Here is a 24,765-nt window from a genome sequence, read left to right as displayed (position 1 = left end):
AAGGTCAGCAAAAACAAGCTGTTTTTGATCTGTGTCACTGAAGCTATAAATACTGTGTATGTCACTGTATACATGAGACTCGGTGTGCAGTGCCAGGCTACATATTAGAAATTGAATATAGATCTAAAATATAAATCTGAAACAAAAAAATAAAAAAAATATATCTAGGTAAAAAGGATAAATAGACATGGAAATTGAGCAAATTGTGTGTGTGCACAGGCCCATAATCACCCATAGGGTTAAAACTCAAACATCAATATGTAGATTTTAATAATGAAAATATGTTCTGAGTTAATTCAGTGGTGAAATATGTTGATAATTACTTATGGACTTAAACTGGTGCTTCATCTGCAGTCTTAGTAATGGTCCCTACACTGAGCGGACTCAGAGTTATGACTTTGCAGTGACCCTCAGTGGCTGCCCCAGGGTGCCATATTAACAGTCCTGACCTTATGATACAGGGATTTAGAGGCTGATGGGGGGTGAGGGGAGAGAATATGCTCAAAGGCAACTGTGACGTCAGGCAAAGTGTCAGGCTTGGTGCAGTGGAAGTGAGGAACTTTGAACAAGTGAAAGCGCAGTGACTTGGGAAACAGAGTAATAGCAAATGAGGAAGTTGTTATTGCTTACATTTAGTATTCTGTGAATTATTTACACTAAGTGTCAAAAAAGGAATAGAATTTAGGAGTTTATTTGAGCATCCAGGAGTTAATTTGAGTTTTAATAGAGAGTGGAACAACATTGTCCTCTACTGGTTGGATTGAGTAAAGCACAACCTGACTACTTAACATTACATTTGATATCAGCTCTGAAGCTATTTTTTAATTCGTAATGTGCATGTATTTTATATTCTTGCACATTACTTTTCCCCATTTAACCAGCCAACACTCTCAACTTTCTCCTTCAACACCGCTTTGCGGGTCACCTAGCAAAGAGCTACAATTGCTTTTTAGCATCCTCTTTGTGGGAGCCAGTGAGAGTTTACCAGACCATAAACAGGAAGAGATGGGATTCTTGATTACTGGTCTTGACCCGGCGGTCATCCTTAAAACCGTTAGCACTCAAGTGGTGAAAGCAATTTCAGTTAGCTTCAGATAACCTCTTTGGGAGAGGTTAGACAGAGGACGTGTGATAGAAATCATGCAAAGAAAGTGTTAAGGCAGTTGGTGCACTAATTCAATGTCTGTAATGTGACAAAATTACCTCTCATTCAACATTTACATAACCAGGCAACAACATGTGATCACATGTGCCATTTTCCAGCGAACTGGCACCAGTTCTCTGCTGTTCTGCACTGGGCAGTGCTAACAGTTGTTCAGGCTGTCTTACAGCTGAAAATTCATCAAGGACCAACTTATTCAATTTGGAGTATCCCTTTTATTTCTTTATTTTTTGAACAAATTAGTTTATTGATGTTTCCAGCTTTTACGAATTGAAATACATTTACAGAATCTTTTTTTTAAATAAAAAAGCTCTAGATTCCATATCTTTGAGAGATAGAAAAAGAAAAGAAACATGAACAGAAAACCGGCAAGGTGTTTCCCCAATTCCTGGGACAGACAGAGATTCAAAAATTTAAATAAATTAAATTATTTTTGTACGAAAATAAAATTTAATAAGAAAAGGATGGTGACAAACTTATTGAGAGAGGGTAAACAGAAATAACGGCACACTCCTTATCTCCAGGAATCCACGTCTGTAGGTGCTTTTATGTTACTGAGTCACCTAAATGTCTCACAATGTTAGTCCGAAGTAAGTAATCAGTGGGTTCCACCTCTTCTTGAACACAGCCTTTTCAAGGTTGAGCTTTGCTGTTATTTTTTCCATTATGTACACTTTAATGGAGTATCCCTTTTAAATAAATGACTAAATCACTAGGCTCATAACTACTGGTCACTGCATGATCATGAAAGAGTTTCCTCAGATAAATGTGTGACAAAATACTTTTGGGGGCTTCTTTTTTAGCCTTTTGTTGATGGACGAGATGCAGCAAAGGGCCATGGGTTAGGAACTGAACCCAGGCCGCTGGTGTAACGACACAGCCTTAGTTCATGGTGTGCACACTCAACCAGGAGAGCTAACTGGGCACTGCCTAATGTGACTTTTGGCAGTGTTTGAAGACAGAATTTCTATTAATGGCTTGTCTGGGTGTGTGTTTTCTTGTGTCTGACAGGCTGGAATTGTGAGTCTTTTACTCTTGCATAAATGTGTGTTGCATTCGATTTTGGACTCTGACCCAATACACTGTCACAGTAAGGTAGTGATTGAATGGTGCAGTGCAGAGTATGACGGCTCTGCCGCTCACCCTTATCTGCCACATTCTGGCAGCACTGCAGTGGGACGAATCCGATGTAACAAACACAAGCACACTCACTGACACAAACACATACACTGTGCAACCCAAACAATTGCATTTAAATATAACATATAAAAGTGTTCTGCTTACTTTCAATGTCAAGTGCCTTTAATTAAACCCCTGATAACAGCAAAGTTTAATTAGCAAGTCAAATGAAGTCAGGTAGGTGAGAGGTGCTTTATCAGCAGTCAGCCATATTGGATTACATGGGCAGAATGTTTAAAGTATGGAAATAAAATAACAGGCCTCAGAGCGAGTGTTTGTGGGGATCAGTTTTTTACGTTTTCAACTGCGTAATGTTTAACCTTGTCAAGGTTGGGAATATTCTTGAATTCAGGCTTACTGAGAATTGATCAGACTTTTTTGATACCAATGGCATCATTTATTCTGCTTATCAGTTCAATTGTTTATCGATTCCCTTATTGATTTCTTAATCAAGCTGGCTGTAGCCTGAGAGCTCGTCTGTCTTTCATCATCTCAGGAGGATGAATTGAGAGGATATATGTACAGCATTTATTTTCATTTAGGTTTTGTTAGTCAAACTAAAGACCAGTGAAGCCTGCCTGCGTGGCGCTAACATTAGCGTAAGAGAATATTTGCCCTCAGTAACAGACGTGCTGCCCGGTGGGGAAGCTGGGGCACTCGTGTCAAATACATGGCTCCTGGAATTTGAGTCCATGTTGTGTACAGAAATGTTCTATTACTAGTGTTCCACCCTTACATGAAATGATCATTTTACAGACATTACAGACAACTAACACAGCTGTCATTTGTTTGAAAGTCTGAAAATGTTTAGTTTAGGTACCTTGAAAATTGCTTTAATTTTACTTGTAAAAATGTGTGCAAACCCTGAAACATACATAAATGTGGACAACCTGATGAAAAATATGACTTCATTACCAAGGTTTGAGTTGAAATAAAAAAAAAGTATAGATGCGATACGTACCTTCCTGTAGGTGAGCAGCACCTCCTAAAAACATTCATTGTAAAGACCATCAATTGATGCAGTCACAGCAGGGACAGAGAGAGAATATAGACAGAAGTATGGACATGATATAAAACCGTTCTGTGATCATGAAGCCTGATATTGCTCTACAGTTCTGTGGCTGCATTATCATAAACTATGATGAACTGTTGGTGGGTCACATCTGTAGCCTGCCCTCTCCCTCTGCATCTCTCCAGTTCTCATGCAGTTCCATGTCGTTGGCTGTAGCTGCTGTGGCTGCTTTGACAAATAGTTGTTTTTGAAGTCTGCTGTAGTGTGAAACGTTATTAGATTAGCATGATTTCTGAATAAATAACTATAATTTATGCAAGACATGTCAGGCAACACATCCTCCACTGCACATATCATCATTCTTTTCTTGAAAGACAGGCTGTTATGGTTAATATTCTAATTTATGAGTCTATACATATAGTAGCTTAAGAACCACAACTCAGTTAACACCTTGAAATGTTGACCTGGTTGTGCTTTAAAGTTATTATGACTGATACAGGCTGTGGATGTGTGATATGACATGTTGATCATTTGTTTTTGTGAACAGCCAAATGTGTGTGTCGCTGTAAATTTTGCCTCCACAAGGAATTGTGGGACGGCATCATCTGATGTCCTTCCACTAAGGACAGTCCAGTGCATTCTTTGTTAAAAGTGATTAGAAGGGAAGCACTTTAGCCACTCATTTTGCTCACTTGTAAACCGTTCTAAGCAAACAGGACTATTCAGCCACAACCCTGTTACTGTGCATGCGGGCTGTTAATGTTATTAGTAACATCTGTGGTTTTCCTACAGTGACAAATCAGTATGTCTGCTGTTGTTTTGTGCTTCATACCACATTGTACAAGCTTACCTCCCAGGCAACAAAAAAAAACAACGATGGTGTGCTCCAAAGAATATGAAAGATTGTAAAATTAGATATACTATTTGTCGTAAATGTGCTAAAATATGTGAAGTACTGTTGTCCTTCGATCCTTGATCAATGAATTCAGTGGGTGACATTTCAAAGAGTCACCCAGAATCTCCTGATCAGTCAGTTTTCATAGGAGCCATTAGCCCATATATCCTTAACTTATTGTACAAGCTTTAATGGAGACACCTCTCATCTAACATATCACAGTAAGCGTGAATCTGAATGTGCTCTTAATTGACCCAGCTGACTCAGAAAAGGTCACATCAAACAGAATAAAAACTTGCACTAATGCAACATTTGATATTGAGAACATTTCTCAGCCTCTCTCCGAGGGTCTGCCCCATTACCTTGTGGTTATTTATGGATGTGGATTAGCAATTCATTAACTTGTCTTTGACCATGCTGAACTGGTTGTGTCAGTCAGGACAGTGTGTCACCTCATTAGACCAGCATGAGAGAGACAACCTGACAAACAGACACCATCTATCACCATCCATCTCTGCCATATAACCCGACACGTGTATGTGTGTGTGTGGGTGTGTGTGCGTGTGGCACAACATGCATTTTGCAGTGCTGTCTATAAGTCAATTGTTTTAGCATATCAAAAACAGTAAATATAAAAGTGCTTTATTGTGCTGTGATTATACAGGTCAAGGGCTACGCTACTTCTCACATAACTGGAGTTGCATCCTTGGAATAATGCAGACACTGGTAACACAAAGATAACGCAGCATTATTAGAATTTCATCCCAATTTCTCTGTTGTTGGCTGCAAAAACCAACACAAAAGTCTCCTTCTACTCCTGCCATCAGATGAAGTCCCAGTGGATTAACTTGGTGGAAATATTCCCGCAACAACAACTGGAAAACTATGGGCCATATGTGTGCTCTAATCGTTTTACGTCTGACTGCTTTGAGAACCAATACAAAGCAGGATTCACTTTAAAACTGAAGCTCAGGGATTTATCAAAACTGGCTTCAAATCTGCAAGTTTTGCCATTTTTATGTTGATCACAACACAACGCTGTGACTCGTAGCATCTGTTGAAGACCCACACACTGAAGCAATGTTGCCGTATTTAATATTGAGGGACAGGACTTTAAGGACCTGTTGTGCAGCGTCTTAGATGCCCCGCGACACCCTGATGAAAAGTGTAGCATGTCAGATTTTTTTCTCTTGGCACATCAAGTGTGACATGTTCCTGAGGTGCTCTCTCCAATAGTTTGTTGAACTGTGGCAACAGTACCCCTACCTGTTTGACGTTTCCTTGAGGGAGAACCATGACCGAGTCGAACAAGACAAATGTTGGCAAGAAATAGTGCACTTCATCAGCCAGGCGGGTAGCTGGCTGTGCTGTCATAACATTATATGGAAAATGCTTCTCATTACTAATTCCAGAGCTAACGTTAAAGTAGCCTGTTTGATGTGTCAAACACAGCCAAGCATGTTGCTTGTAGATTAAATAACTATGGACATAAAATGACTACATGTGAAACTCGTTGTGCCCGTCTTAATTGTTATCCAGATGCTACCCAGTAGAAGTATAAATTATGACTGAATCGGCCAAAGTGTGCTCCACCTCTTGCATTTGCTTTTAATATTATAGTGCACCCAAAGCTATTTTTTCTTTCTTTCTGTCTGTCTTTCTTTTTCTTTTTCTTTTTTTTTTTTTTTTGGTACACAAGACCACCAGCATTACACACAGTCCTTCTGTTGCAATAATTGACAGTTGCTTCACTCCCCGATGACATCTGAACTCATGCGTGATCGTGAAATGAGACGTGCTGTGATTGGTCGAGGTCGTACGAGTAGTCTTGCCGGTCACCCGACCAAGATTGCAAGAGTTTATGGCACTGTGATCGTTAGATCTGACATGGGGTCATGTAGTCTGTTCCTGGCTACCCCTTGTCTAACATTCACTAATTAACCCACGTTTTAGGGAGGTTACTCCTTCCAAAGCACATACAGGCTTATACCTCAGTTTCACTCCTGTTTGGACCCAATAAACACATCCTTTTTTTTTTCAATCTTTCTTTTTAGATATGTTGCATTACATTGTTAATGGAGTCAGTAGAGGTTGAATCATATTTGAGTCCCTTATATGTTTTATAGTACGGTGATATAATACCGTCACCGTAAAAAACAAAAAAATGTTGTGATTTGAATTTCAGGTTGTGTATGTGTGTGTTGTTGTTGCGTGATGTGCCGATAAATACCGTCCACAGAGTGTATACCAGGCTGACCAGATGCCTGCTAACTGAACATGAAGTCAATCCCCTCTCAGTGCTGACAACTCTGCCACACTGAAGCCTGCTTAGTTTGACAAAAAAATATTATCACAATGCATTTTCTTACATTGTTCATGTCAAAATGTATCGCTATGTGTAATGCAGTGCTGTAGTAATGCTGTTATAGTATTTGCATATTATCCTAAAACAGACAAAAGCTTGAAACCTGAAGGTTTGTTTAAAGTCAAATGACATTTTAAGTTAATACAAAGAAAAACATCTAGCTGAGCATAAACATTTAACTGTGCATGACTCGGGCTGCAGCCTAGATTATTTTTGTTATCAGCTAATCCTTTCATTTTTAATTAATCACATCGTCATTAAAATGTCAGAAAATAGTTTGTCAGCCTATGGCCTTATCAGCTGCATTGTACTGGCTGACTCCATTATTAAAGTCACACACCAAGAACCATTTTAAATATCCATTTACACTGTCTTTGTTGGGGCAGTGGTAGGGGCTCATGGCAGCCTGCAGCAGGTGAAAACTCATACAGTGGCAGAAAAGATCATTCAGCTAGCCAGCTGATTGTTCCAGTCCCTTTAGTTATCTGTGTCCATTGTGTCTTCATTATCTCGATTTTACCGCTTTTTCCTCCTCTCTCTTTTTGTCACATTTCTGAAATATTATTTCTCATCTTCTCTTGAATTGCTTGGTCTCTTCCTCTCATCACTACATACTTGCCACCAGTGAGGAACCAAGCATTGGTTATTTTTAGAGGTTTGCAGCTTGTCTGTGAGGCCATAAGGCAATCACACCGCGAACAAACAAAACTGCTGGTCATGGACAAGCTTTACCTCTTCTAGACTGTAGAAGTTCTAGTTTTTAGATGCTTACCAGGCTGAAATGATGTGGTGTCATGATAAAACATAGGAATCTCTATGAAACTCATCCAGCGATGCATATAAGGTGAGAAAAATTGTTGTGTGGCTTGTGCGATTCTTGCATTAGTCCTTGACACCACAATGTCAAGGAAGTGCCGCGGTAAAACCAGATCCCTGTGGGATTTAAGCTCATTATTCCCTCCATGGTTCGTTGCTCAGTGTGTTGTGCTCTGATTAGACCCGATCAGAGGGAACGTGATAGAGTTGAATTTTAAAAAGCCTCCAGCTTGATCGTTAGAGAAAACATAGCAAATAACTCTGCCTTAAAGAAAATATGCAAGCTACAGGCATTTATAACTGTTAAAAATCTTTGTTCTTGTCAATATATTTTTCTTATTTCAGTAAACAACTGGCCAAATATGCATTATGAAGGGTGTTATCAAGAATTTAATGCCGTGATTTAACGAGCTAGTGTCAGTTAAACATCCAAGCATTACTGCGTGTGTCATGAGCAGCCATGAGTCACTCATGAGTTTAAGAGACACTGGGTTTCCCAAGTTGCAACTTTAACTTTAAAAACACATCCTCTCATTGGAAGTTTTCAAACTTTAAACTACAAGAATTCATGATCCATTTCATGGAGGAACAGGAGATGTTATGTGTATAGTCATGGATGTAGCAGGGTGCCTGCTTCCTGCTGTCCTAATTGGAGAGCTGGTGCTGCGCCCTGGGCACTGTGGCATGAGACACCAGACTTGTGCAGATTTTTCAGACTCGTCTCCAGCATGCCACACTGGCACACACCAGCGCCTGCAGGACTCAAACCCAACACACACACACACACACACACACACACACACACACACACACACACACACACACACACACACACATATACCTGTAAAGTCAAACCATGACAAATATCCAAATTTAGCTTGAAAAATATCCATGTCACTGAGAAACTATATCAGGAAGAACAGACAGCCAGACGATCCGACTCTGTTTCTCTTGCAGACTTTTTTGGGTAGGTACTTTTGTAACTTTCACCGTTCCTGCAGATGCATCTCAGATAATTATCAGAACTACAAAATCCTAAAGCTGTTTTTTTTTATAATCAATAAACCCAACATTGTATCTATAAACAAAAAGTATGCAATGTCCATATGTGCTGTAGAAGTTCTTGTAAACTCATTTGACATGTTGGCTGTGACCAACATGTTCAAGCTAAAATGGGCTTTGATTGACAGCTTTTAATCGTCACTACTGTTTGATTCATCCTAACTGAATATATTTAACAAGATTCATTTCACGCAGGGTGCTAGATTTTGCTGGACGCTCCACAATACTTCCATTATTTCATGTTAGAAGCTTTCATTTTCGCAAGAAATAAGCATGTTGGAAGCCACCATAATTCTGTTTCTCTGTATGTCTTAATATGATCACTTACTATCAGATGATTCTGTGTCGATCTTAGGATAGAGCAATAAATACACTGAGTGCACAGAATTATTTGAGTTGGTGCATTTACTAAAGCAACAGTCCACCCATCAGGGTTCAGGAATGAGTGTTCATGTCTCTCACTGGCTAGGAGAAGAATTGTTGGAAAACATGTCCCATTTCCCCAATGTAATTAACACCTTGACACTGGAGCAGTGGGCACACTGAGTGATGAGCTAATGTCACATGGAAACATACTGCAAAATGTGAAACTCTTGTCAAAATGTGTAACACTCAGGTAAGGAGACGCATTCAGATATTAAGGACTGGTGTCTTTCAAATGTATTGGCCAGTCTCAGCGAGCTTGTATCAAGCATGTTTGATGTGGTTGTGCATTTAGAACAGCAGGGCACAGGCCTTCTCACAGCCAGTTACTGTTAAGTCTCACCAGGATGTGTTTTGATCATCTGACTTGAACAAGTTCCATCAACTCTTACAGGGAACGTGTCTCTGTCTCGCCCCCTGAGAAAAGGGAGGTGGATGGAAAGCAGCAGAAATAACTGCAGCCAACCATCTCTTTCTTCACTCCACCCTCTCTTTGTCATTCTGAAACATCATTCATTTACCCCTGATACACTGTGTCTGTGTGATGCCCCAATATCTCCACGTAAGCCTACACTGTACATCTTGTGTTATTTCTCTCCTCCTCTGTCTGACCCGTTGAAGTCAGCAAGTGGACACTGATGCAAGCTCGCAGCAAGAACATGCTTGCTGACGCTGAGATCGTATTTCAACTGCATCATGTGATAAAACAAGCACAGAAAGCCAGGGCACATGTCAAGGACAAGTGGTGAGCTGCTGACCATCCAGGCCCAGTCCCTATTGTTTCCACGTGTTTTTGACAGTGTGCAGCATCACTGGTGACACCAAGGCTGATTTTGTTGTGTGGTGTTTTTCTAGTATTTCTGTGGAAAGTAATATTATTTAGATTGTTAGCTAATGTCCACCAGACTGTCCACTGTTGTATATCTATATTGCTATTATGATATGAAGAGGCTGGACTATCAAAGTAGGCAGGATTCATCTTACTGTTCTTTGCCAGAGCTAGTATGCAGCCCGTTGTCATAAAAGCACTAAGATACACACAGTTTCTCTATGTGTTTACATTTTGTGACTCACACCTCAGAGTCATTTAAAAAGAAAATACAGAACATTTTTGGATTGTAAAATATTAAGCGGCTACAATTTATTTGCTTCTGTAGCACAAAATAAAAATGTTGTTTTCTGGGACTAAACTGGAAGCACTCAAAGAAACAAGCTGTACTTGAATCTTTGATGTGATGTGTCCGATTTAAATTTAAAGAGGCACAATGTGACATTAACAAGAAAAGATTTTGTGCAAACAAGTAACTAAAGCATCAGCATGTCCACCAGATTCTGTGTTTGTGCAGCAGACTGACGCGTAGTTTTCTCTACCCATTGCTGCTCATACAGTAGTTTAAAACACACTTGTTAAGAATTTGCCTTCATTTCAAATTAATAGCTAAATATATTGTAAATAAAGCAGCTAATAGCAGCTAATTTGCTTTTTCCTTTGCAGCTATTATGTTTGCCATGGATTCTTTTTATTCCTTTGCCTCTCAACCATTATTATAGTTACATACATGTATAAACTGTCCCAATAAACTGCAGTGGACATTATCTTAGCGTGGTAACTACACACACACAGGGAGAAGGGAACAAAGGAAAGTAGCCAGTTGCATAGTGAGGAAGGTCAATTGACATTCTATCTAAATAATTACTTTTAATGAGGCACTGCTATGCTAATTACCGTCTGCTCAGGCTGGGTGATGAGGTAATTGTATCCTGAGGAAGAAGAAGTCTTTGTGACTGTGTGTACCACTTACGTGTGTGTGTGTGTGTGCATCAAATCCTGAGAGAGACAAGACCATAATAGATACAGATATCCTCTGTTTCTTGCAGAAAAAATTAATTTCATTAATTTAAAAATAATTTTGATCATTTACCCATTACAGTGCTTATAAATTGTATAAAATTGGTTATTTTGGCAACATTTCCTGGGGTGGGTGAAAAACAGCTGCTTTTATCTAAGTGCTAATATTTAGATAAATTTAATCTAGGATAACTATTGTTTGCTGTATATACACTACCAGTCAAATGTTTGGACACACCTTCTCACTCAAGGTTTTTTTTATTACTTTCTACATTGGAGATTCATACTGAAGACTGGAACTATGTAGTAAACAAAAAAGGGTAAAACAAACCAGAATATATTTGATTAGTAGCCACCGTTTGCTCTGATTCCTGCTTTGCACACTCTTGGCATTCTCTCGATGAGCTTCATGAGGTAGTCACCTCAAATGGTTTTCCAACAGTCTTGAAGGAGTTCTCAGAGGTGTTCAGCACTTGTTGGCCCCTTTGCCTTCACCCTGCGGTCCAGCTCACCCCAAGCCATCTGGATTGGGTTCAGGTCCGGTGACTGTGGAGGCCAGGTCATCTCAGCACTCCATCACTCTTCTTCTTGGTCAGATAGCCCTAACACAGCCTGGAGGTGTGTTTGGGGTCATTGTCCTGTTGAAAAATAAATGATTGTCCAACTTAACGCAAACCAGATGGGATGGCATGTTGCTGCAGGATGCTGTGGTAGCCACGCTGGTTCAGTGTGCCTTTAATAAATGACCAACAGTGTCACCAGCAAAGCCCCCCCCACCTTCACGCAGTCTTTTCTGAACAGCTGATGTTGACATGTGCCTGCTACTTGAACTCTGTGAAGCATTTATGTGGGCTCTAATCTGGGGTGCTGTTAATTTACAGTTTCTGAGGTAACACTGATGAATTTACTGCACTTGAGGATACATTCAAAGTTCTTGATATCTTCCAGATCGACTGACCTTCATGTCTTCAGAGTAATGATTGGCTGTCGTTTCTCTTTACTTAGCTGAGTGGTTCTTGCCATAATATGGATTATAAAAGTAGTCAAATAGGGCTGTTAACTCTGTACCAACCCTACATCTGCACAACACAACTGATGGTCTCAAACACATTAAGAAGGCAAGAAATTCCACAAATGAACTCTTGACATGGCACACCCGTTAACTGAAAACCATTTCAGGTGACTGCCTCATGAAGCTGATTGAGAGGTGCTAAGAGTGTGCAAAGCTTTCATCAAGGCAAAAAGTGGCTACTTCCAAGAAGCTAAAATATAATTATTTTGTTTTTAGGGTTTGTTTTACCCTTTTTTGTTCACTACATAATTCCATATGTGTTCCTTCATTGTTTCGATGTCTTTAGTATGAATCCACAATGTAGAAAGTAATAAAAATAAAGAACAGACACTGAGGTGTGTCCACATATGATAACATGCGTCAGAGTCAGAGCCCATTACCATCACTGTGGCTACGAAACCTGTTCAAAGATTTACAATATCACTGGCTCAAGTTCCCAAGTGAGACACCTCATGATCATTCATGCTTAATTTATACACATTTAAGATGGGTCAAACAAAAGATTTTCCCAAATGTTTCTGAAACCTCATATTGTCTCATGTAGTCTGAAGTTTGAATCTACAACGTAAGAAAATATCAACAAGTGCCCTAATGTGTCCAATAATTACATATTGTATGATGTATTGGCTTCTAGTTCTTCTAATAAACTGCAGCAGTGCTTTCTGTATCAGATGCACATATCAGTTACTCAGGCTGCATTCAGTTTTTTAAACATTAAACTGAACTCTCAGTGTATTCAGACCATGAAAACCACACCAAGGAAATGCATGCTCCACAGACACGCCACCCTATGAACCATCATTATCATTGTTATGAAGGTCACATTGTTTGACATCCACATAATTCTGCAGCTAACAATAGTCCCCCAAGCCCCTCACCCTATATTTTATTTACACATGCTTATCTCTATAGGAAGAAAGCCTTCCACTGATAGCGTGTCTGACCTTGTAGACCCTGGTAAACAGTTTGGAGCTTTTTGATCCCCTGTGCTGTTGTGTCCTTATCTGGACTTCCTGACTTCCATCTGGTCAACAGCTGATTATTATCGGCCCAGATCACCTTCACACACAGTGGGGCTTAACTTTGACTCTGTGAGCGTTTTAGACAAGAATGAAGCAGGGGTAGAAAGAGAAGCAGAGTACTTTTGTCTATATACAGCATGTACATGATGAGGTACTGCACTGTGTTTCCACACACATCACTAATGTGTCTGTGAGAGAGTGTATGAGGACAGAATTAGTCAAGAACAAACCGAAGTGTAGTTAATTTGATCGACTCCTCTTCTGCCTCTGTCATACTCTATCACTGTGAGTGCTCCAGCAATGCTTCACCTTCTCAATTCCATCCACTCCACTCCACCATCCTCAGCACCAAGGGCAGTGCATCTCAGCACTTTGGCTTTACCACAGTGATAACTGTCTAGCTATCATCCATAACACACACAATACCATAGACCCCCACTTACGCCTTTCTGAACCCTTTTACGTCTGCTATGAAAAAAAAGGACTCATACAAGCAGATTTATGGCACATACAATCTAAGAACAACTTGTTGCATTCACCAGGGTTTTTGTACATAGAGCTTTAGGTCTGTCTCAAGTTGGTCCAAACCTGTCATACAAGACACGTACAGACAGTCTGCCTCAACTTGTTGAAATAACTTGTTTGATTTCAGAATTATACATATAGTTTCAGTTTGTAACCAAAATCAGATGAAATGCAAAATTAATGTTCTGTTCACCATATCATGCTTGACAATTACCATTGACAGCTGTATTACTGTAATGTAGCTTTGGTTCCCCTAATACCACCACTGACATATTGCTAAACTTGTTATGTTGTTGTCTGCAGGACTTCAAGTTCAGCAGTGTGAAATTCTTCTTTTTACTCTTTTTGTCAATGAAACCTGTCCACAAACAGAGTGGAATGGGTAGCCCCCTATAGTATTTTGGGGCTTGTTGATTATGCAAATAATCAAATGTCGTGAAAAAGCACATTCTCATGAACAGGTAGCTTTCATCAGGTTAAAGGTGATTTAAACAAGTTTTAAACCCTGGAACACTCGTAGGAGCAAAAAGTAAGAGATGGTGGAGAAGTTTAGGATTCGAGTATGAAAATGTAGCATGACGCCCCAATAACCCAAGCAGAATGTAACTACTTGAGCAGTGAGTTCACAATTGGTTAGCCAGGTTGTTTATAACAAGTATCACTTTTTCTACATAAATGTACTTCATATGAAAAGGCAGGAGTGGTTGAATGTTTCAAATGCATTTGCAAGTACCAGCACATGATAAACTCTATGGCACACAGTCGAGACTCTCATTACCTTGCTGCATTCTCCTAAAATTGCAAGATTGTGTCAAAAATTTCCAACATTATTAACTCAATCTGAATGTGATTATCAAACCCTGTTAAATGAAAGCCAGCACTTTAATCTCACAGCTATTGTTTCATTACTAATCCAACATGTTAGAGTAGAGCCAGAGCAATAGAAATGTGTTAGAGTTCATATACTGAGCAGTTGCATGGTATGTAGTTACAATAATGGGCGTAATCACAGACATTCCTGCCTGCTCACTGTCAGCTCAGTGTCAGTGCACTGCTCTGACGTTCTGCTATCAAACAAGCATTCACAACCTGAGTCTGACAGCATAAGCTGCCAACACTGGTCTGAAAAAATAAAAGTGAGGCAGAGGATGTGTTGCCTCATCTGAATCTCCTGCTGTTCCAAATGGAGGATGTGCAATAACAATAAGCGATAATTACAGAGTGTGAAGACAAAACAGAAGACGAGCAACAATTAAGAGAAACTGTACTGAGTTCATTAAAATTGTAACCTGCATGTCACCACAAAATGCCCTGATTGATTTGTTAAATGTGAACAATTCATTATATTGATTGTTATATTGTTATATTTTAATGATAAAATCTATAAATGGGCTCAATATTAATCTGAACAAATTTCAACACCCATGCAACTATTAGCATTCGAGTCTGAGATCATAAGAGCTGTCACAAAAATGACTTAAGCCGATTTTTACACATTAAACATTAAACACGCTGATGAGAAACATCTCATTCTCGTCATTAGATGCACTACAGACACACAGCAGCTGACAGAAAGAGGAGATATTATGCAGAGAAATATTTGCTGTATGCTAATGTTACTTCTAAAAGGGAAGCTAAAAAAAATGGCTACAAGAATGCTGAGCTTTCAAGTTTTATCAAGAGTCATTAATAAAACCATCAAGCACATCATGTTCAGGAAAGTCGTTTAAAACTCCCACACAAAGGGCGATTGTTTACTGCATACTGCCATTAGAAACTGAGTACACTTAAGCTGATAATTAGCCTGATCAGGCACAGTTATCAATCAGCAATACAGACACACATTATTAGACTATAAACTATTAATCAAACCAGTAACGATATGCAGTCAGTGAATGTCAGGCTAGCTGTTACCGTGTGTTTCTGTGGTGATGACAAAAAGTTAAAGAATATGCACTCTTTGGGGAAGACATTATGCCAAACTCCATTTAAGAACTATGACATTTTAACAACAGTCTTCTTGTCAATTCAGCATCAATATAATCCATAAAGATAACATTTATTTCTATGGACACTTTAAAGATTTTTGAGATATTTTGTCACCTCAACTCCCTCCTGAATGAGAGGCGACAGCTAATTGTTAGCTAGCTACTTAAATCTCATGCTATTGTAGATGTCCAACATGATGACACTGGGAAACACAGGTTTGTTTATTTGCTGCGTCGCATTGAGTTTTAGGAAAACTACATGGAATTTGGAATTTGAAACATGTAACTTTCTTTAAAGAGCACAACGGCCAGTCCAAAGTGGGCCATGCCAAACTGGCTGTGTGGTAGAAGGGGCCACACACCCTCCGGGCATCCACGGCCCTGACCGTCTGGCTGTGGTGCCCTGAGACTGTCGGTTCTGTCATGGATGGCAGAGATGAAAATAGCCACAGTGTTTGGGATTACTAGATACCAGCTCACCAACTAAAACCCATGACAAGAAAAAAATCACACCAAATACACATGAAATAGCAAGAACAACGTTTTCTTTTAATCATTGTCAAACTTTAATTTTTCTGTAGACAGCAAATCCTAAACAAGCAAGAACTTCAAAAGGAGAATGCTGAAGCTTCTGGAGGACAAACCACCTGCGGTCTTGTGTGATCTTGAAAAGATCTCAGACATTTACAGATTTTACTGGCTTGCGAGGCAAGATACAGAGGCTTATATGGATGCAGTCAGGACAAGTGAAGGACAGTGCCGATGTCGGGCTTTTATTTTTATCTCTGATTTTCTCTGCTTATATGCAGGAGAAGAAGAGTACAGGGAGGACAAAGGTGTGCTGTACTGTGAGTGAGAGGGAGAATGAAAAGTGAGTTAGCAAGTCAGTGCAACATAGAAGACAAGACGTAGAGAGTAGAGATCTTACCAGGGACTCTCTGCTCCTAGTAACTGAGAGCAAATCCAGAACCAGGACCCGTCTACACTGGTATTCAAAATCATATGAAATAATTTATTTATGTCCACAAAGGTCTTCACACACAAACAAAACGCTCCCATTTGAATTCCAGACAGAAAGCTGGCCCGTGTTCCTGCCTGGATGGCAGTCTGACCTGACTTTCCTTTATCTCGGAGCTGCAGGTGCCAGCCACTGACCATCAGGGAGGAAAGTGGACAGAAGCGCTAGAGTGAGAATGAATGTTGGAGGGTAGAGTGGATGGTGGTGGTGGTGGATGTGTGGGTTCGACAGTATGCCATAAATCAATCAGTGCGCCTACAGCTGGAGACATAAGGGCTATTAACCATACACAGGTGAACTGTAAAAACATACAGACATTAAATTGTGAAAATTAATATTCAATTCTGAAAAAAGCAGCACTGACACAGCAGCCAGAGTTTGTGGCAGTTGTTGAAAAGATGAACATTGAACCAAGAAGGTTTTGGTGAGTTTTACTTGGCCTAAATGGAGTTTGACTGAAGTGTGTTTTATGAAGATAAAATTACTGTCTCTGCAAAGGGAATCTAGTGGCTTTGGCAGGAAGGATATAGCAGCTGTTTCCAGTTAAACAAAAAAAGGATCTTGGCGCCTATTTCATGGCTGCTGGCTACAGCACTCTCACTCAATATTGGATAATTATAAAATAATATCAAAAATTGTTTTCCCCACTGGTCATTTGGACACAACAACGAAGGAAAATAGGCTCCATAAACAGACCATCTTTTACTGGTATTTCTCCTGTTTGTCTGGGATGTTAAAATCTTCCAGGACACGTAGACCGGCACCAGTTGAAGTGAGTGAATTATTATAATTATAATAACAACATGGTGGAGGACATTATTTTATTAATTATTTTGCAATCTGTAGGTATGCAGATCTTTTCAAAGATGCTGACCTTGAATATACCTTGACAAGTAGTATGTCTCTGGCTGTTTTGGTTTGCCATTTTATTAACATAATGCACAAAAAATAGATATTTGAATGGTGTGTTTTTTTAGAAGAATTAATCGAACGTAACACAGACAAACACAGCCATCAATCTTCCTGTCGCGAAGCTGAACGTCTTCACCAGCAGGTTTACAGAAAATGTTTGAATAGACCCTCTCTGCCTGTCTCTATCTATCCATTCTGTTAATGGATAGATAGAGACACACAAGTGGCTCCTGTCATGCGTATAATGTCAAGGTTGTTCAGTCCCTGTCAGTGGAGAATGTGTGGTCCTACTTGTATATGGAGCTGTTTTATGAAAGGGTGAGAATCTTAAATCCATCAGTGCATAGCAGAGGTCACACAGTCCCAGGATTGTTGCTGTGGGTCATTAATGCCAATAGAGCTCATTAGTTACGCCCCGTCTGGGTCGAGAGGCTAGAAAGAACACACGCAAACACTCAGTGAAGAAGCAATCAGCCGTGGAGACACACAGTCGTGGTTTACTCACAAGGTCAAACCTGCCCTCTTTCAGAGGAGCTATTGCGGCAGAAACTCAGAGGTAGGAGTGCTCTTGAAGAAAGATTATTTGCTGAGTGCATGAACAGCAGGCATTTCTTTCTCTCTCAAGTCATGGTGTCGTGTGTGTTTGGTTGTATGTTATTTCTTCTTTTTCTCTTTCTTTGTTATTTTTTAATTAGCTGTCAAAACATGCTGTGAACAAAAGGTAATAAATGGAAAAAATGTTGTTCTAGATAGATGAGACATAAAATAATAAGTCATGAATAAAATATATATTATATACTCTACAGTAACTCTACATTCAGTACCGAATATATAGTATATACAGTGCTAAATAAATAAGTAATTGGATGAATTGTGAAATTACTTTGTAATTCTGTAATATGTTATAAAATATGTATTATATTAAAATTGTAAATATCAATAACCAGCAAATCCAGGCTCTTAAACTGGGTAGCATCTATAGCCATGATGACCTAAATGAAAGCACAGGCTTCCAGTACTTATTGTGCCTGATTTTGTTTGGGTTTTTGTTAGTATATTAGTATATTTCTCTGTTTTTGCAAGGAACTGCTTCTGACCTCAGTGATTGTGCTAAGCTGACTGTCCTAATATCACATTCATCTTACCTTTCAACCTCGCTGCTTATAGCACATCATTTGTAGTTGCCAGTAGGAAACAGCTATTCAAAGGCACACGGTGTCTCACCATGAGGCATTCATGCAAGCAACTGTAAAACCATTGACTCATGAATGTATTACTGGGATGTTTCTGCATGAATGGCTTTTGTTTTACACAAAATGTTATGCAAATGAATGTGCCAGCCATCCCTGTGAATAGATATGCATTAGACAATGCAGACAAGCTTTTTTGTTGTCGGCGGATGTGACTGAACAGAGCTTAGACAGACCACTGCAGGGACTAAATAATGGGAAATATTGTGGCTCTCTGTTAAAACTTCATTAATTTTGTTCATTTTCTGCACAGAAAAGATAAAAATAGAGAGTGTTTTCCAACATACAGGGCAGTGAAGCGACAAATTCAAAACTGGACTAAACATGTAAGCTGAAATGATTATGCAACAGAAACAAATCAAAACTCGTATACATAATGCACAGTACGGCCTGTTACAGTATGCCTCATTCCCCTGTGGCAGACACACACACAGAGGCTGTTGGAAATTATAGCTACGGTAATTGCACTGGGCACTGTGATTCTGTTATGTGTGTAGGGCCCTTTGAAATCCATCTTAAACACATCCCATTTCTTTCTTTTCCAAATTCTGTGTTTTCTCTTTTAGCTTATCTGAATTCTGTGTTTTACAATTAAAGTGCATTTCGACATCAAAGTGTCTAATCAACAGTCCAACAAGAAAATATTTGAAATTTAATGCAAATCAATGACTTTGGTGTAACACAGGATGCACTATTTTTTATGCAACAATCTTGTGCAGGACAGCCTCCGTATGCAGCTCCAACACAGTGCGTAAGTGGGTCTGACGGAGGCTCCACTCGCTGTCAGAGAACTCCACCAGAAATGAACATAGTGTTTTCATTTTTTTCCAGCAGAATATCTGACTCCATGCATGCAGCCACAAATTCCTAAACATACGCTGGTCCTGCGTCTGCTAATGTGGTTGCACTTCTGAGAGTTTGTTGAGTTCTCTCGCTCTCGCTCTCATACAAGTTGCATCAACATTTTGACAATTTCTGCGATATCTTGCACTTTACACTTGATTTGTTTTAATTATCTAGTTCAACAATTCCATCTGTGGTTCCTGCATCGTGGAAATCATAGAGTTTTCCAACTGCCGTTTTTGCACAATAATGTGTGTACATCATCTAGATAAGATCAGATATTTTTATTTCTTAGCAAAATGCACTAAAATGATCAGCCAAAAGTATACTGCAACACAAAGTATTATCTTAATGCTGCTTTTTTCCAGTGACAATGACCTTAACTGCGATGTCTTTTTAGCTTTTTCATAGCTTTTCACTGTCTCACACATTTTCAGTGAGTTTTTTTTTTTTTTTTTTTTTACGTTTTCTGATAAATGCGCCATTAACCACTTTGTTAAGACCTTTGTGAGTTTTTCTGTGCCTTGACTAGTCTAAAGAGAACATGTTTGCTCTGAGCTGTTTTGAACAGCTGAAGAGACCAATTAAGTGTACAGCCAGGTGTGAATTTGGGCAGAAATGGCAGTACTTGTTTCCACAAACCCCTCTATCACATGGCTGAACCCGAGCTGTCCCTTCTCGACACACAATACAGATGTGGTCCAGTCTCACACTGCAATAAACCCTCTTTAAACTCCTCTCCACTGGAAAGCATGTAAACAGTTTAACAGGATGGAGGGAGAATGAAATGGAATGGATGATGTGGATACGAAAATATACTGTTTGCATTTTTAGACAAGATGCTTCTTATCATCATTGTTTCTTTTTTCATTTCCTTTTTATTGGTTTACTTTAATAAGGTCTGTGCTCAGTGGTCAGTGTGTGGATTGGTCTGTGTCCTGCTTAATTTCATAAATAACTGCTAAATCGAGTGTTGGTGATGATTTTGTGATCAGAAGTCTGTGCAGAGTTCCTCAGGAATTGCAGGAAGAAGTTGTTGAAATGCTCAGTCAGCATTACTGTATTTTTGTTAATAAATTAACCAAATGTTTTACCAGAGAAGGCAGTCGTGTAATGAAGCACCTCTGCTCCCAAGTTAAGTATGAACAAGTTCAAGAGAGGAAATCTACTGGGACGGCAATTTGTTCTTGTGTGTGCTTCTGTGTGTTACATTCCCACAGTAACTTAATGAGTGGACTTTATTTTAGAGGCTTTTGCATTATTCAGAGAGCTGACAGAGAAACAGGGAGACACAGAGAGCGGTGGACTCTCTCCTGTCCGTTCGTGAGCTGAAAAAACCCATGCATCCCTTGACCAGTGTCTTGATCCTGCATGATCTGTGGCCAAACTAAAAAAATAACCTGCAGATTAGACCAGAGAACCGAGCATCCGACAGACAACCTGCAAGAGATGTCAAACAGCAACTTTCACACGTCTTAAAATACACAGAGCTGAGTCGCTCTGCTCACAGACGGACGGGCTGAGTCAGCATATCTCAAAACTCTCGAGCTGTCAGTGTCCATCCTTCTCTCTGTCTCGCAGTCTGTCAGCTCCATACTGTGTTTTCTCTGCTCAGCCTGATGGGAAACACAGCGTGTTCAGCCTCCATGTATCTACTTGACTGACTCAAGGCTACTGACTCACTCACCCTCCATCCCTCCAGCCCATCTCTAATCCTCCTCTCCTTCCTCTGTGCAGCCTGTGTGGCTAACAGTGCCGAAACGAAGTCCCAATAATCACTGTGACTATTTAAATGTTGCTTCAATTCCAAATAAAAATGACACTCTGACTTGTGTACTCTGTCCTGGGTGCGGACCACCTCCTCAAGTCATGTTCAGTGGTAAACAACAGCTTCAGGCAGCGGTGGTGTTGATATTTATCAGTGAATTATAAAAGCCACAAATGATAAATAGAGTTGTGTCAGTGGAAAGATAGCTTTATACCAAAGGTAATGCATTTTCCAAATGTATAGCCTGGCCTTGCCGAAGGCCAGGCTATTCCAAAGTAATAGCAATGTAAAAGCTTTGCAGTATCTCATTTGTCTTTGTTCCATTCACTCATGCACGTGCACAGTATTGATTTAGCAGTGCTGTCTTTGCAGAATATCTATGCATCCTTTAATGAAACGCTTTTATTTCTGCTCTTTCCTCCTCCTGTCTTTTCCCGCTATATCGCCCACTCTATGCCTGTCACTATTGCTCTTCTCTTTCCATCTTTACTGTAAGCACCCTCTCACCCTCCAGCACTACACACACACACACACACACACACACACACACACACACACACACACACACACACACACACACACTGCCTCACTCTTGCTCTGCCTCTTCATTCGATCATCTCTTCAGGCTCTTCTGTCTGCTCTTTTTTTTTTTTAAATCCTCCCACACTTTTCCCCAATCTTCACTTTGTTTCAGGTTTCCTGTCTCCTCTACCTGGCACATCTATTCTGTTAATTTTTTCCTTGCTGTAAACAACACTGATACCAAGCACTGAGCAGAAGTTAAATTGTTTCTCTGTATCTGCTTTTTTCTCTCCCCTCTTCAGACTTGGACTTTCACTACTTCTGGAAGTGGAGCGCGTTTGAGGACTACCTGCTCTTCTGCTTTGGCTTCACCGTGCTGTGTGCACTCATCACCTTGCTGCTGCTGGACTCTGCTGTGTTTGTGGAGGCGCTGGGTTCCCTGGCCGTGATGTTTGAAGCCATGCTGGGCCTCCCACAGCTGCTGCAAAACTTCTACAACAGCTCCACCAAAGGCATGAGGTACAACACGCAAGCTGGAACAGGTCCTCCTTTCAGGTCTGATGTGTAAACTGCATTAATGGCAGAAAACTAAGAATAAAAAAAAGGTGATGATGATAGTGTAAAATAACAACGTATCTGCCCTCCCTAAATCAGTAATTATGACTTAAAAGAATCAACATATCATAATTTGCAAGGTTAAGACTGTACCCACATTGACTTCAAAGTCACTTTGAATGGAGAGAGGGGGTAGAAGGGGAAGGAGGGGGGCAAACAAAAAGCTGAGCTTGCATTAATGAATGTTTTTTTTGTTAAGTGAGCGAAGGTCAGTGTGTATACTCATTGGCCTCTCAGGTAGACGACTGTGAGATCAATTACACCCCTAATGGCACAGAACCTCATACTAATTATGATCATTATTTCCTCATTATGTCTCTTGTCTGTCGTCAGTGCAAAAATCATTCATCCAAACCAATCTTTGAATGGTTTGTGTGTGCGCGCGCACGTGGGTGTGTGTGCACGAGTGTGAGTGTGTGAGTGTAGTGTCGTGTGGGAGCATGCTTTGCTGGCCAGTTGTTCAGACATAAATTTAACATGCACACTGGGGGATTTTGATGATGATCCTGAAACTACAAATGCAGATGTCACAAAATATATGACTTTTAGGGCTGCAACTAGAGCCCTGCGTGGGAATTCTTCTTAAACTCACTCGCGCCCGGTCCACTGGATTTCTTACCATGACTGTCCGCTCCCACAATGTGTGTGTGTGTGTGTGTGTGTGTGTGTGCCTACTCACGTCCTGACCTGCAAACATTCTGACCATTCATTATTCTTCTGTTACTCAGGGAAAACACATTGTTCTACTGTGTAGCATTAATAAACAGTCTAGTGGATTATGTTCATACTCATACAATAAATAGACCTTGTCCAGTGGAGAATTGCATTAAATGTATTTGTTTGACTTGTTATTTTAGAACATGTGCGTTGACTGTGGTTGTTTTGCTGAGGCCGTTTTATTTCTTATGCCTGTCTTTTAACACACTAATCAGCAGTCTCACTTCCAATTTAGATGTTGTAGGTCAATACTGCTCATTTGTCACAACCAACAAAGTCCAGGGTCCATCTTTGTCAGTAACGTAGAGATTTCTCACAGATGTCAGACTTGCCTTACTTTTTATTGTAATGAACAGCTTTGTTTTTCTTTTCAACTTCATTTATTGACTACATCCTTCTGGTCAGTGCCAGCTAAATCCCAGGACCCACTGTTTATTTTTTGACCGCCCATTTCCACCTGCAGCAGCATTAAAACCGCCCACTCCCATGAGATCCCGGTCCCAATCCAGTCCCCTCGCTGCAACCAACAGTTCATTTCATTATAGATTAATTTGCTGTTATTTTCTCAGTTTATTAATCATTTGGTCTGTTAAATGTCAGCAAAATGTCTTATCTTATCAACAGTCCAGAACCTAAAGATGCAAAGACACAATTCAGAGGTCCCCAGACTTCACATTTTCCAACCCCCAGCTGCACCTCAGACCATGTCCATGAATATTACAAACAGAATGGGTGAAAGGGGGATTCAGGCTGCTCCTCTGAATTCCATGTGACATTAAAGTCCCCCAGCAGAACTACAGAATCTATAGGTGGTATCCTTTTCAGGACGCCACCCAGAGACTCCAAGAGGCGCTGTAAACTTCAGCCCATTCGGCCAATATTTATATAGCTACTGGGTCGCATCCAGATAACAATTACAACAGGTACAGCTAGCTTCACATATAGTAACTTTATTTCCATAGTTATTTTATCTACAAGGAGCAGGCTTGACTGTGTTGGCTGCATCAGACCACTTTAATGTTAAATCTGGAATTAGTAATTATGAGCATATTCCTGCAAAAATCAGCTCGAAATCGGGCTAAATTCATGTAGTCTCATCCCGGTATAAGTCATAAACCAAAGTATTGGACAAATTAGCATTTTCAGCTGTTATCAATTAAATAAAAAGTTAAAGAGATCGTCAGTTGTTATAATTCATCCAGAATGTGGCCTGAATGTTAACATTTCTTGCCAATTCACTCAGTAGTTGAGATATTTCAGTCTTGACCATAGTAATGCATAGCCCAACCCTTACCATCCCTAGAACCATGCATGGCTGATAAAAAAGACTGACTGATCAATTAAAATACTGACACTGAAAATACTGCTTGACTGTCTGTCAGTCAAATAACTGAATTAGTCCCTTGTTTCATGACTGACACATTAACATGATTTTTGTGAATAATGACCCAGTGCAGGTGCTTAGACTGTGACAGGATCCTGCTGATGCTTTGTAAGTCTCGAGTTTACAGTTTGGCTCTTGCAGATACATATCCTCCTCTCCCCTTTCAGCTTGTTAATCCCATTTTTCTTCACCATTGCTGTTCTGTCCTTGTTTGCTGTGTTACATTTTTTGTTGATTCCCCAAAGCATAAGAATACCATAGAACTACTGTACACTTGGGAAGGAAGTGGAGGTGAGAAGGGCCTTGTTTCTTGAGGGTGCTGCCTGTTTTTCACTTCACTGCAGTAAACCACAGAGCTGTCACCTA

The 24,765-nt window shown here is 40.0% G+C and overlaps 1 protein-coding gene across 1 annotated transcript in view; it reads left to right on the top strand.

Annotated features, from left to right (window-relative positions):
* The window catches only part of si:dkey-246g23.2 (solute carrier family 66 member 2), a 53,081-nt gene that overhangs the window by 8,786 nt on the left and 19,530 nt on the right, over positions 1 to 24,765 (top strand). The window contains exon 4 of the mRNA XM_041939223.1: positions 21,986 to 22,202. Coding sequence (XP_041795157.1) covers positions 21,986 to 22,202 — 217 coding nt within the window. The remainder of the gene's footprint in view (positions 1 to 21,985; positions 22,203 to 24,765) is intronic.

Source organism: Chelmon rostratus, chromosome 6 (genome assembly GCF_017976325.1).
Source record: "Chelmon rostratus isolate fCheRos1 chromosome 6, fCheRos1.pri, whole genome shotgun sequence".
NCBI lineage: Eukaryota > Metazoa > Chordata > Actinopteri > Chaetodontiformes > Chaetodontidae > Chelmon > Chelmon rostratus.
This window is presented reverse-complemented; position numbering and strand designations above follow the sequence as displayed.